We start from the raw sequence: 13,465 nt of genomic DNA, 5'->3' as shown, positions 1-13,465 counted from the left end.
ACTTCGGTCATCAAATCACATAACTCATAATACAAATCATTATCGAACGTTAAGCGTGCGGACCCTACGGGTTCGAGAACTATGTAGACATGACCGAGACACATCTCTGGTCAATAACCAATAGCGGAACCTGGATGCTCATATTGGCTCCTACATATTCTACGAAGATCTTTATCGGTCAAACCGCATAACAACATACGTTGTTCCCTTTGTCATCGGTATGTTACTTGCCCGAGATTCGATCGTCGGTATCACCATACCTAGTTCAATCTCGTTACCGGCAAGTCTCTTTACTCGTTCCGTAATGCATCATCCCGCAACTAACTCATTAGTGACATTGCTTGCAAGGCTTATAGTGATGTGCATTACCGAGAGGGCCCAAAGATACCTCTCCGATACACAGAGTGACAAATCCTAATCTTGATCTATGCCAACCCAACAAACACCTTCGGAGACACCTGTAGAGCATCTTTATAATCACCCTGTTACGTTGTGACGTTTGATAGCACACAAGGTGTTCCTCCGGTATTCGGGAGTTGCATAATCTCATAGTCAGAGGAACATGTATAAGTCATGAAGAAAGCAATAGCAATAAAACTTAACGATCATAATGCTAAGCTAACGGATGGGTCTTGTCCATCACATCATTCTCTAATGATGTGATCCCGTTCATTAAATGACAACACATGTGTATGGTCGGGATACTTAACCATCTTTGATTAACGAGCTAGTCTAGTAGAGGCATACTAGGGACACTTTGTTTTGTCTATGTATTCACACATGTATCAAGTTTCCGGTTAATACAATTCTAGCATGAATAATAAACATTTATCATGATATAAGAAAATAAAATAATAACTTTATTACTGCCTCTAGGGCATATTTCCTTCACGTGGGGCCTACAAGCTCTCATGGCGCGCCCCAGGGGCGCTCCCTGGTGGCCCCTCCGGTAGTTCTTTGCACTAGTATTTTTTATATATTTCTGAAAAAAATTCTATGTAAAGTTTTGTCTAATTCCGAGAACTTTTTTTATTTCTGCACAAGAATAACAACAAATTAGTTTTGTTGAAAACAATATCAGTCCAGGTTAGTTCCTTTCAAATCATGCAAATTAGAGTCAAAAAAGAGCAAAAGTGTTTGAAAAAGTGGATACGTTGAAGACGTATCACCCATGTGTCTTAAAAGTGCGTCTTTTCATTTGGTAGACGTTTGTGGATCGTCTTCCATCTGCATTAACCTTTAAAAACGTCACGGTCCGGACAACATGTGTTAGTATGGAGGACTGGAAAACGTCAACCATATATTGTTACAATATGCCCCCGCAAAATTCCTGTGGAGTTACGTTCGAGAATGTGTTGATCCATCCTGGAACCAAACTCGATGATGGGGATTTTGGCACTGTTAAAACTCCCGCGGGCAGCTACGATCGCTTAGCTTTGATAATGTTTTGTGCTGTTTTGTGATTTAGCTTGGTCGCTATGGACTTGTCATAATAAACTTATTACCGAGGGAACCATTTCATCCCATCCTATTAACTATATCTTTAAATTGTCTTTATTTTTCAGCAATGGCGCCCTCTAAGGAGTAGGAAGGACTGTTATGCGGCGGCAGACATCCTTCTCAAGATCAAGCATCTTCATGCTCTCCATAGGAACTCTTGAGTTTGAACTAGTCGTAGGAACTCTTGAGTTTGAACTAGTCGGACCATAGTGATCTTGACGCTCATTTTGAATCGCGATATGTATCCCTGTTTATTTTCCTCGCATGGATGTAAGAACGTAAAGTTGGGCTATCATAGCCTACGCGCACTTTATTAGTTTTAAGCTGGCATCCTTTATGCCTGTTTTTTTTTAATTCCCAAATAAAAACTGTTGTGTCGTCTTCAATACACTTTATCAAACTGGCATTCCTTGTGCTTGTTTTTTTAGTTCCCAAACAAAAACTGTTGTCTCGTCTTCAATACACTTTATCAAACCGGTTTGCAAAGCACATCTTCTCACGTTGATAGTACGCCACATTGTAAATAAGAATTTTGGGGTTTGCATTTTACAAGCAAGGATCCATCTGCGCCGCTACGAGGACTTCACCAAAGAAAAAGAAAATGTAATCTTGCATATCCAAAAAAAAAACTCTTTCTTATAGGCAAAAACAAAAAAAACTCTTTGTTGGCATCGAGTTCTTTTTTTTTTTTGAGACAATGTTGGCATCGAGTTAACTCATAGAGTATGTTCAAGCGGGCCAAGCTGAAAAATCGAAGCTGCTCCTGGGCCCAGATCTGCACCAGAAAAGCAGCAAATAAACCCACGGGAAAAACTCCGACAGAAATTGAGAAACCCTAGCGATGCTCCAGATACGCCTGAGCAAGATCGGCTCGTCGGACTCCGGGGCCGCGGCCTCTGGCGCGGCGGCTGGGGCGTCCGGTGGCGCCCCGGCGAAGTCCGCCGCCGCGGCGGCTGGCGGCGCCCCGGAATCGGTGACTGTCGCTTGCCCCGACCACCTGGTCATCGCAGACCTCGCTGTGGCGAAGAGCCTCGGCGCCGTCACAAACTCCGCCATCGCTGCGACGCGCGCCATCGGCCGCCGCTCCCGCCGCCCCCTCGGCGAGCGCGTCCACATCTGCTCCCGCTGCGAGTTCCCCATCGCCATTTACGGCCGCCTCGTATGGAATCCTAAATCCCAGCATCTTCCCCTGTCTATGTCTTCATATAACACCATCTAATTATGTATCATTCAGGAGGAGTTAATTGCTATTGTAATCCTTGTTTGGAATAAATAGTCAAGTGCATCAGGCTGATGTAGAATTTCTGCAGTGTCGGTATGCTCACTGTTTAAGGATTTTAGGGGTCTGAGAGCCCAAGGCTAGTAAAACTATTGATATTGCGCAAAAAGAAATAGAAAATACCTGTAGGAATTTGCAGTGGTATATTTTAGGGGTGTGTTACAGCGACATATGTAACTGAAGTCAATATTATATCCTTCTGTTTGTGGTACATTTGTTTGCCAGAAAAAGGATGTTGGTTGTTTTGTTTAAGTGTCGAATAGGGGAGGCCTACGGTCCAGTTTTGAAGCTGTATTGAATGGAAGCAGTAATCGTATTTTTTCTGCTACACTATCGGTCGATATTAATACTTTTAGGGATTGCACGTAATTTGCACATGGAATTTATATTAGTTTGATAATGTTGTGTTGTTGTAAATACTGAATCTAAATTACTCCATTGACGGCATGGGATGTTCATATTCACTTTATTCAGAGTTCCTGGCGTGGTTGGTGCTCGGATTTCTGAAAGTATTCCGGCTATCAAGCCTGTCTAGTTTTAGTACGACACAGTGCATAAGCAAGCGAAACCACCGATTGCATGCAATACATTTCACAATCATCTAGTCGTATGTCCCTAAACTAGCATGTATATTTTACCTGTTGTCTGAGACTATCAGTTACCGGCCTGAACTATATGTGGTCTATTCATTTTAGTTCTTTTGCTATTTTCCATAGTTGAATCGTTCAATTAACTTTGTGCAGATTCCTTGCGAACATGCTTTCTGTTTAGCCTGTGCAAGAAGTGATTCCAGCTGCTATCTGTAAGCATTCTCCTGAACTTTTCCTAACTTGGTTTTATCCCATTCTCACCTTCGTAGTATATCGAGCGACTTACTTGATTCATGATAGGATAACTTGCATAACTCTGATGTATCTGCACGGCATGATACTTGCTGAAATAAGCTTGCTATGTGACATTTAAGTATCCACTGATTGAGCTTAAGGAGCTTCAGCTAAGTAGATCTCATGTTAGCATGCATGTATTTTCAATTTTGTGGTAGTCCAGTGGAACTATAGTAACCTTCACCCAAATTGCTTGTGTTTCAGCTTGTTTCCTTTTATCTTTGCTAGTTGTTACTGTTAGCATCAATAGTTGCTAACATTAGTTAAGCAGTGATATACATTGTTCTGTACCTTCCATGAGATAGTAAACAAGCAATTGTAGTTTTCCCCCGTTGACATTGTACTTAAGAGGGACAAATGTTGCTGCTTACTAATTACTGCTATGTTGTTTGACTCGTTTGGTCTTAGACATGTCATTTTGAAACTTATATATTTATTTGTATCCGCAGTTGTGATGAGCGCATTCAGAAGATTCAGACTGTGAAAATGATGGAAGGGATTTTTATCTGCGCTGCACCTATGTGCCTCAAGTCTTTCCTTAAGAAAGCTGAATTTATGTCTCATGTACCTGAAGCTCATGCAAATCTCCTCCAAACTAACACGGAGAAGGAAGAACGTAATGAACCAGATGCTCCTAACATCTCCCGTGCTTCTGGAGGAGATGCTCAAAGGCAATCTCAAATGCCTGAGATATCTACCGCACGTGCTCCTCCAAGGCGGGGTGTTTCACCCACTTCAAGTTCTCACATGCAAGAGCGTGAAGACCGATCTCGGTATCACCAGTCCAGGGAGAGGGAGCACACCCCACTAAGGCCCCCTATGCTAAGCAAACCGCCATCATTCCATGGTCGCCACTATCCACCAGGTGATACTCAGTCCGAAAACAACACACCTCAAGGATTTGACCGTCCCTACAGCTGGGCCCATGATGGTACACCTGGTGCAACTCCACTTCGCCAAGAACCTGACCATGGTACTCAAGACAAGCAGCAAGTGATGCCTAATTCACCTTTCATGTTCTCTCCAATGCATCCTCATCAGCAAAACTTCATGATGCATATGAATATGAATCAGCCTTTAATCCCCAACTCATCATTCAGCTACCCTGTCCAACAAGATGGGAATCCGCAGTACTTCAGTGCTCCTTTCCAGATGCAACTGCAAGATGCCGGATCAGATCAAGGTTCAGCGTCGGTGCCTGAGGGGCTTCAGCGCCCATGGGGCATGGGGTTGATGGGCAATCCATCTCAGGGAGGTGGCGGCATGGCCTTCATGCCAGCTGGTTTCGGGATGATGCCAGACAGCTCGATGAATCCAGGCATGCAAGGTAGGGATTTTCAAGGCCAAGCTGATCGTGGCGACGGAAGGGGCATCCAAGAACAGTTACCTATGGTGATGCAAATGCAGATGTCGCTCCCCCCACCCCCCCCTACACAACCCCCGTCTGCTGGACAGCAGTCTTTCAACAGAACTTGATGAGTTTTTTGCGTGCCAATTTTATGGCTGCTGCCAAAATCGTGCTGTACTGCGTTGGGAAATTGCAATTTTGCCACCTTGGCATGTAACTGATGAGCACTCGATGGCAGCCTATGTTGTGCTAAAAACGATGCAATTTAATCTGAGTTGTCATATGCTGTTTGTGAATTGTTTTTTTAGAATTTTTTGTGAATTGTTTGGTGTTACAAAATGCATGCAGCCCACTGTTGGGCTGCCAAGTTTTTTATGTCTGATGCTTGGCATTTCTATTTGCCATCCTTTTGGTTTTTATTATATTTTAGTGTGTTTTTGTTATGAACCAGAACTACTAACACCCACAAATAAGTGTCTCAAATTTAATTGAACTACACTTATTTTGGGATGGAGGGAGTACAAGTGAATGAAAACTGAATACGAACAAGTGAATGAAAACTGAATACAAACGCAATTTCTTGTTAAAATGTCATTTTGTAGAGAAAGGAGTTCCCTAAAGGTAAGAATTTATGAATGCAAAGATGCAAAACAGAAAAGAATAGTGGCTGAAACGCAAAATCTCAAAAAGGTTTCTGTAATGAGTATATCCCTCTGAGGTTCTATCTGCGTAAAGATATGCCCACCAAGTAAGGGAAAAATTATGAACGTAAAGGAGCCAAACAGTACAGGGGTGAAAGTGTAAAATCTCAAAAACATGAAGGGGCCACAAACACAACGGTACAGAAGTGAAAGCGCTAAATCTCGAAAGCCCAAACACGGTAGCACAGGGTCATAAGTGTGAAGTCTCGGAAAACATAAAGGGGCCAAGCAGAAAAGTACAGGGGTGATAGCGCAAAATCTCGAAAAAATTTGAACCATTTCTCCATTTGTGCGTGTCATCCTTGCGCAGCGACCATGCTAATCTTCTCTGTATCGTTCCAATTTTATCGGATGTCGCCGAAGAGACGAGAGTGCTCTCATGCCTCGGCTTATAAACTGGTCTGGGCGAAGCTCGGCAAGCGATGTGGGACTAAACGCTGGCACCGCTTCCCTCCCACAACCCTCCTTTGGGCCGTCCGATTCAATACTAACGGGCCAGATCCAAGGCCACGCTGACGTCCTGTCCAGCACGATTTTGCAGGGGATCTTCTGCGGCTTCTGACACGCGCGTGCCCTTGTGGGTTTTCTCTAGCCGTCTCACGTGACTTCGAGACCGGACTGCCGTGTACAAGGTACAAGTACGTTCTCGTGAAACTCGTATTCTACGTATAAACTGTTCATCTGACCGTGCTCATAGCAGCAGTTTTTGTACACTTTCTATCACGTAACACACACATACGATGTGTACAACAGCAGTTTCATCTACAAGACAACAGTAAAATTCACCAAGTTTCTCAACAACAAAAAAAAGGAACCTGAAGGACATGCTGCAATCCATGTGTATACTTGTTACGTGTATATACACATGATTTGAAGATTACCACGCGGCAGGCAGACGTGATCAGCCATCCTAAAATCTTTGATATATCATTATCAGATATAAAGACAAGGTAAGATCTTCTTCATACTTTTTTCACTGTATGCACTGTCAACATAGATGCAGAGCTGAGAGCTGAAGGTGTCATATACAGTTGTTCATTGATCCACAGTCACAGAGACAAGGAGCGAAAAGAATATATCAAGCTTTGGTTTCCTGTATGCCACCACTCTGCTGCAGCAGCTGCTCTTCAGCCAGTTAACCTCAAACTGGATGTTGCGTATCTCTATCGGAAAATGACATGCATTTTGCCCTACTTGTATCTACTTCCCGTATATTTCTTCTGTCATCGTAGCTGTTAATCCTACGTCGCTACGTATTTCATGTACAAAAGAAAAAGGGTGAAATTTCTGCATTTATACACTGCTTGGTGTCTTGAAGATATCCTGAAGGAGGAGGCTCAGCTCCCGTGCTGATCTCCCAACCTTGCCTTCTCGCCTACAAGATGATGATGTGTCATTTCGGTTCTTTACATTACTAATAAGATCTCCAGATTTTCGGTAGTAACGCCTGGTTTTTGAATTGAAAGAGAGGGGCTTACCTTGTCAAGGAGATGAGACTTGCATTTATCTTTTCCAGCTCTTGAAAGCATATACTGCAGCGTTCCAACCTAGCAACGTGGCACAAATGGAACAAACGCATTACATTGTATGTACAGCAGGATCACCCTGAATGAGATGGAGGGATGGGCAAAATACCGGTGCTCTGCTTCGAGGTCTACACAGGCTGGTGGAGTAGACGACAAAGTAGAAAAGATTGATGCACGGAAGCTTTTGACAAGGTTAAGGATCATCGCCAAGGCAACGTTCAAATGTCTGCGGGCGTAGATGACAACAAACACTTGTATAAGCCCAAATATTACCATCACATTATCTGTGACTTTTCATACTACAAAAACTGTGTGAACCATGAAGATTTTTTTAAATAACAGTCGAAGGGCAGTAAAAGACCGCAGTACGGAACACGGCAATGGCTATCAGTAAACCTTATCCAGTGTACAATAGGAAGGTAAAAGGTAAATTATAATACCCTGAATGAATAAATAAGATGAAATACCTGTCATATCCGCTTTCAAGAAGATTGGAGGCGAGAGGTAAAACAGAAGCGCAAATGTCTAGTGTAATATACTTGGTACTCTTTTCCATAATAAGAACATTAATTATATCAGCAGTAACCTACAAGACAGATAGAGCAAGACATCAGCCGTTGTATAGAATGAGACTACAGTATGGGATATGGTAGGAAGTACACACAGCATGATCCGACATTCTTCGCATAGCACTGACAGAGCCCTTGATATCGTTATTTTGCCAACAGCGGTACACAAGCTGCAAATATCACATGGAAATTACCATTTCTCAATATATGCACCATAATCATGCCTCCCAAATAACAGCAGTAAATATTATTGCTGATTCTATTTCCCTTCAATACCTCTAGTTTTGTCAGCCGCGACTTCACGCCATGAATGAATTCTTGATGGTTTTGCATTAGGTCAGCTATAAGATCGTCATCATTAGCCGATGCACTGCGTTCTCCAGCAAATGAAGATTGTCTCTACAGAAGTAGAAAATATAGAGTTGGGTTTGGTATGAACAGAATGAGCAAAGGCATCCCAAATAACATAACTTAAAGTTTCGGAAGTAATGTATACCAAGCCATCTGACGTTGGTGCGTACTCGCTTCTCTCGTAACTCGCACATAAATGTCCCGTTCCTCCTGACAAAGAGCATGATGATAACCCTACGAGGATCAAATATTCAAATCAAATAATATCATACCAATTCAGCGGAGCACTTACGATCCACCAGTTGGCTCGATCCAAACACTACTGCTCTGTTAACATTCACAAATTGTGGATTCCTTCCAACTGCTGATTTTGTTTCTTCAAAACCACAAACATCATACCAGTCATCAACTTTGTTAGACTGAACACTTTCAGTGCACAATGGTCCAAAACAGTTAATGTCCCCATTACTTGATGTTTCTCTTATAAATTTCCTTTGTGGAGTTTTTGAAGTAATTGGTTTTGACTGAAATATGCAGCGATGAACATCTTTGTCATGATCCACAGCCAGATGACCTGGTAAGTCAGCAGCGGCAGCTTCACTGAGATTGGAACCAGCATCCACTTTAGAAACATGCCTTGGGACAACACCAGGCACGAAAGCGGATCCTTCACTACTACATGCAAATATATTGGACCTAGTTATATATGTGGGAGCAGCAGAAGCCTGTGAGTTACCAGCGATCATTCTGGCACTTGTAGAGAGATCCACTTTGAAGCGAACATTAGCTATGTGTCTCTTCTGGTGGTCAGTAGAATTTGGCTTCAATCTAACCCTAGGAGAAAGAAGAGGTGCAGATTCAGCTCTTGTCAGCCGAAGATTATTTATTCCAGGTGCTTTTGATAATCTCTTCCTCACTGCAGAAGAAACTGGTACAGAAGTTTCTTTCGACATAGACATCGGGCGCTTAAGCAATGTACTGGATGGAGTTTCATTGGCTTCTGTTAAAAACACAAAATACAGGTAGTGTTGGGGTGAAAATCTTAACTAAAAGAGAACAGGCGAAGATTAGGAAATGAAATGTTATTCACTTATTCATGAGACAATAACAACTCCTTATGGGTACCTGGTCTTCTGGAAATCGATAAACTTCCCAGCATTGATGATATGCTATTATCAGCTTGTAATGGCCCATTACCAGTTCCATTCCAAAATGCTTCCGCACTACCGACAGTGTATGGATCAAATTTCTGAAGTTTAGGATTAATACCATATCAGAACTGCTCATATGCTAACATAATAAATTTTATAGAATCATACCATCAAGTCCACAACCCATATTCCCACACAACTTTGGTTATATGAGCAACCAAGAAGTTTTCCCTCTTGTACATTTAGATCTGCTAATGTTGACCAGCCAACATCAACTGCATCATGACATATGATAGGTTCCCATGAAAGAACCTGCAAGCAAAAGGATAACATGCAAATGATTTTGTTATGACATCATTTGTTCCAAGCTTGAAATGAGGAATTTGACATTTTACTAGAGTATCTACCTTCAAGTTTTCATGTAATCCACAAAAAAGTGCTTTGCCATCACTGTTGAATGTCATAGAACGAACTACACTAGCCTGAAAATTCGGAAGCTTGCGATAAGTATTGACTACAGCACTTACAGATAGTTAATTTGGTCATTATCAAGAATCCCCATCCACCCATAGGGAAACTATATACAATATGAATAACAGAGTAGCTGTGGTCAGAATCTGTACCGGCATATAGTATTCCCGATAATTCTGCATGAAGCTGAAAAATTAGTTAAATCCAGGATGAAAACAAGATAAATGGATACTAAAATTACTTATAGCTCAAGTACAGAAGATTAAAAAAAAGAGTGGGTATGTACCATCAGGCTTACCGAAAGTTATAAAAGAGTTCAAATATGCATACACAAGAAACTTGTTCTAAAAACAAACCAAGAAACTTGAAATTAACAAATGATAATAAACAACTAAGGCTCATGTTACGTGGCTCACAATTTCAGGTACATTACAACATCTGGTCCGACATACTATTTTATGAATCATGGTCAGCATTACTTGGTACTATTTCATGACTCTGGGTACAAATACATGAAATCAATGCTTAATGCTGTTCTGACGTGTTCCCTTGGGTCCTTGTAAAGGGTCAGATTTAGGCATAATTACAAAGGACAAACACAATTCATAGTGATTGAACTCAGTTTGAAATTAAATTACATCAAAGCCAAGAGTATGATCAAATGCAGCTTGAGAAAAGTTGTAAATTTTATTAGGACATAAGTTTGCTGGATGACTGCATAATGATAGTGTTTATAGAACTACATTATTTCACAATCTGAACACAAAGATAGCATGAACTGGGAGACACAAATGTAGAGCCTGAGCTTTCTAAATCATCAATTAGGAGATATTATACCTCCGGTCCAGAAGATCCAATCAACTCAAAAGTCTCAAGGTCCCAAAATTTAACAGTTTTATCAGCTGAACCTGCAGAAGTTTTTGGAAAGAACAGAAAGCAAAAGTTACAACTAACCAAGTCTAGATGATGTATAATTAATTTTGGAGGAAAATATTATCTGGGAACATATCTTATATTCTTGTACAGGTTTTACAGTAATATGGTCATCCATCTAACCTGTGGCCAGTAAGAACTCGTGGGGGTGAAAATCTAAACAGTTAATTGGGCCTTCATGAAGCCTAAAGTCATGCAAGAGCTTTCCAGCTGTCAAATCCCAGATCTAGCAAGATATTTCCCAAAAATAATCAGTGACCGAAGAAATATAAGATATTTTTTCGCTAGAGCATGTGTTCATTCATCTTATTAATATTAGTTCTGTTATGAGCATTATGACAATTTTATAGGTTGGACCAATCAGCAGATTCCCTTGCAATTTTTTCTGTGGTACAGCTTAATAGGTTAAACTTTTTTCATATTTACTAGACATGTTCAAACTCTTACCTTCACAGAACTATCAGCCCCACCAGAAACAATCCACCGACCATCAGGAGTGAATCTAAGCACATCAATCCTCCCGGTATGACCCTGGTATGTGTGAATGCATCTCTTCTTCCGCATGTCCCATATTTTCATGTTTGTATCTGAAGACCCAGACGCAAAAAATTCTCCAAAAGGATGGGAATCAAGAGAGGCGCAATTTGATCTATGCCCAGTGAAAGTTCGAACAACTGTGGCAATAAAATCAGATATAGTTACAAGATATAATTACAGTTGATCTTTTTGCCTCAAATACAGCCAAGCGTTATGAAGACTGGTTCACACCTTTTGCTTCCTTGATATCCCATATTTTTATTGTTCCGGTTGCTGCTCCGGCACCTATCATAACCTCAGAGGAATCAAAGCTCAGTGACTCAACTGGACTTGTATGGCCTGAGAGGCTCTGCAAAAGCGTAGTGACACTCACTTGTAATTGTAAGTGCATAAGCAACCACCTAAATGACTACCAACCAAAAATTCAATGACATAGAAAGTGATGAAACTCCCCATATAACATTACCAGGACAGCGCTAGGTTTCCCTACAGCCCAAAGATTGACCTTCTGATCCTCCCCACCAGTGATGAGAGTTCTTGATGTTCGCTTCCCAAACTTGGCACAAGTGACATCCGAAGCATGCGCAACAAACTCCTCTGGGCATTGTCAAGGAAACATGAAACTGTTGTAGCCTGATATAAATCCATGAAGTCAGGCTAAATGTTTATGTCAGAGTTCACTCTCTGGTGTTGTTTTAGGTACATAGTCAACTAAAACCCAGAGCGAAATAGTTGTGCGGTCATGCCATCAATTAGAAATTTAGAATTATTCTGCACCTCATTATCAACATCGAACAGGTAATAACACCATAGTGCGAGTGGAACTAGGTTCGTTTCAGTAATTCTACAATCCATGCTATCCTAAATGAGTCTAACAAAACGAAATCTGAAGATTCAGTATTGAGTTTCACAACTTCCACAAAGTAGGTGTCAGGAGTTCAGACCCAACAACATGATCATATTTGCTGCAATATCTGAAGTGACAAAATCAATGGTAAATTACATAACACAAGGGGCAAATTTCCTAACAAGGATTGAATTTCTTTCGGTATTACACTTACAAACAAAATTTCTTTTAAGGAGCCTCACAAACAAACTGTTGAGCACACATTCTCTCGAATTAAAATTGAACACGAAAAATGTAATTTAATGTTCAGCAGAAAACCGTATTGTTTCATGTAAAATTTTCTTTGGTCATATTAGTCCTCAATTTCAAGAGGACATTTCACTAAACTTACACGCCCATTCACACAGTTGCAAAATCACACCCAAAAAAATTGTCCGTTACTCCGTCTTACATTAGTTCGTTGGAACCAACTCAGCTCAATCACAAACTAAGAAGGCCAACATGAAGCCAAGAACAGCTCAAGATGCAAAAGGTAGGTTCCTGGAATCAATTGTAATCGCTGCACGCGAGCCCAACCCAACCAAAACCTAACTGCACCGATCCAAGCAAGTCGGCTCAAAGCACCCTGATTCGAGATTCCCAGAAGGTAATAGATTATTCACGGAGCAAGAAGTAGGATACGGAGCTTGTACGCGCGCTTGGTGGCCATCCGTGACGGCAGCAGTCATCAAAAGCTTGAATTATTTTTTTACTCGCTGCGGCGGCGGCGGCGGCGACGGCGGAGAGAAGATTTCGAACTGCGTGTCAGAATCGATCCCTTATTATATGCCGTTTCTCGATTGGTGCTACAAATCTGCCCGATTTTGTAGCAACAAACTAGTGAGAGGGAGAGAGAGGGGCGAGGGGAAAAGCAACTCCAAAGAGCACAGCTGAGTATTTCTTGGTTATTGTAAAAAAAAAGGCGAAAGTCATCTTTTGATCCCGAGCTCATATGCTTCCGCATGAACAGTAAAATTGAAAAAATATTAAAATAAATTCAAAAAATTCTAATTTTTTTTGAGAGAAACATTGACAAAAGTTCTAAGTGCCTGCAAAAATTCATCATGAAATCACATTCCTGTAAGGCGTGGCAAAAAAAATAAATTCAGTGCTTCAAAATGCTTTTGAAGGTAACTTTTTCAGAGTACTGTTTTTGTTTTTTTTGCCATGCCTTCTAGGAATGTGATTTCGCGACGAATTTTTGCAGGCACTTAAAACTTTTGTCAATGTTTCTCCCAAAAAAATTGGAATTTTTTGAATTTTTTCGATATTTTTTGATTTTACTGTTCATGCGGGAGCATATGAGCTCAGGATCGATTCCTCCGCTTC

General features: G+C 41.2%; 2 protein-coding genes and 1 non-coding gene across 4 annotated transcripts; 1 reads left to right on the top strand and 2 right to left on the bottom strand.

Annotated features, from left to right (window-relative positions):
- Positions 1-2,302: 2,302 nt before the first annotated feature.
- On the top strand, positions 2,303-5,307 carry LOC123181163 (E3 ubiquitin-protein ligase HAKAI homolog). Its single transcript, XM_044593407.1, has 3 exons — positions 2,303-2,659; positions 3,523-3,581; positions 4,113-5,307. The coding sequence occupies exons 1-3, from the start codon at positions 2,342-2,344 to the stop codon at positions 5,137-5,139; spliced, it is 1,404 nt and encodes a 467-aa protein (XP_044449342.1). The 5' UTR covers positions 2,303-2,341; the 3' UTR covers positions 5,140-5,307.
- A 669-nt stretch (positions 5,308-5,976) lies between these two features.
- Positions 5,977-6,079, bottom strand: LOC123183733 (U6 spliceosomal RNA). The gene has a single exon (XR_006492762.1). It is a non-coding gene; the product is annotated as a U6 spliceosomal RNA (small nuclear RNA).
- A 444-nt stretch (positions 6,080-6,523) lies between these two features.
- Positions 6,524-13,034, bottom strand: LOC123181162 (katanin p80 WD40 repeat-containing subunit B1 homolog KTN80.3). 2 transcript variants are annotated; one of them, XM_044593405.1, is made up of 18 exons: positions 12,779-13,034; positions 11,717-11,847; positions 11,482-11,599; positions 11,161-11,387; positions 10,837-10,939; positions 10,618-10,688; positions 9,933-9,956; positions 9,717-9,791; positions 9,478-9,621; positions 9,284-9,407; positions 8,451-9,158; positions 8,304-8,368; positions 8,084-8,206; positions 7,903-7,977; positions 7,706-7,824; positions 7,348-7,464; positions 7,191-7,259; positions 6,524-7,087 (listed from the first exon to the last, which is right to left on the bottom strand). In XM_044593405.1, the coding sequence occupies exons 1-18, from the start codon at positions 12,804-12,806 to the stop codon at positions 7,006-7,008; spliced, it is 2,403 nt and encodes an 800-aa protein (XP_044449340.1). In that variant the 5' UTR covers positions 12,807-13,034; the 3' UTR covers positions 6,524-7,005. The 2 variants fall into 2 exon arrangements, with proteins under 2 accessions (XP_044449340.1, XP_044449341.1); XM_044593406.1 differs by having other exon boundaries at positions 8,304-8,392; positions 8,895-9,158.
- Positions 13,035-13,465: the final 431 nt, after the last annotated feature.

The sequence above is a fragment of the Triticum aestivum genome, chromosome 1D (assembly GCF_018294505.1).
Source record: "Triticum aestivum cultivar Chinese Spring chromosome 1D, IWGSC CS RefSeq v2.1, whole genome shotgun sequence".
Classification (NCBI taxonomy): Eukaryota; Viridiplantae; Streptophyta; class Magnoliopsida; order Poales; family Poaceae; genus Triticum; species Triticum aestivum.
The sequence above is the reverse complement of the archived record's forward strand: the minus strand, read 5'-3'. Positions and strand labels throughout refer to the sequence as shown.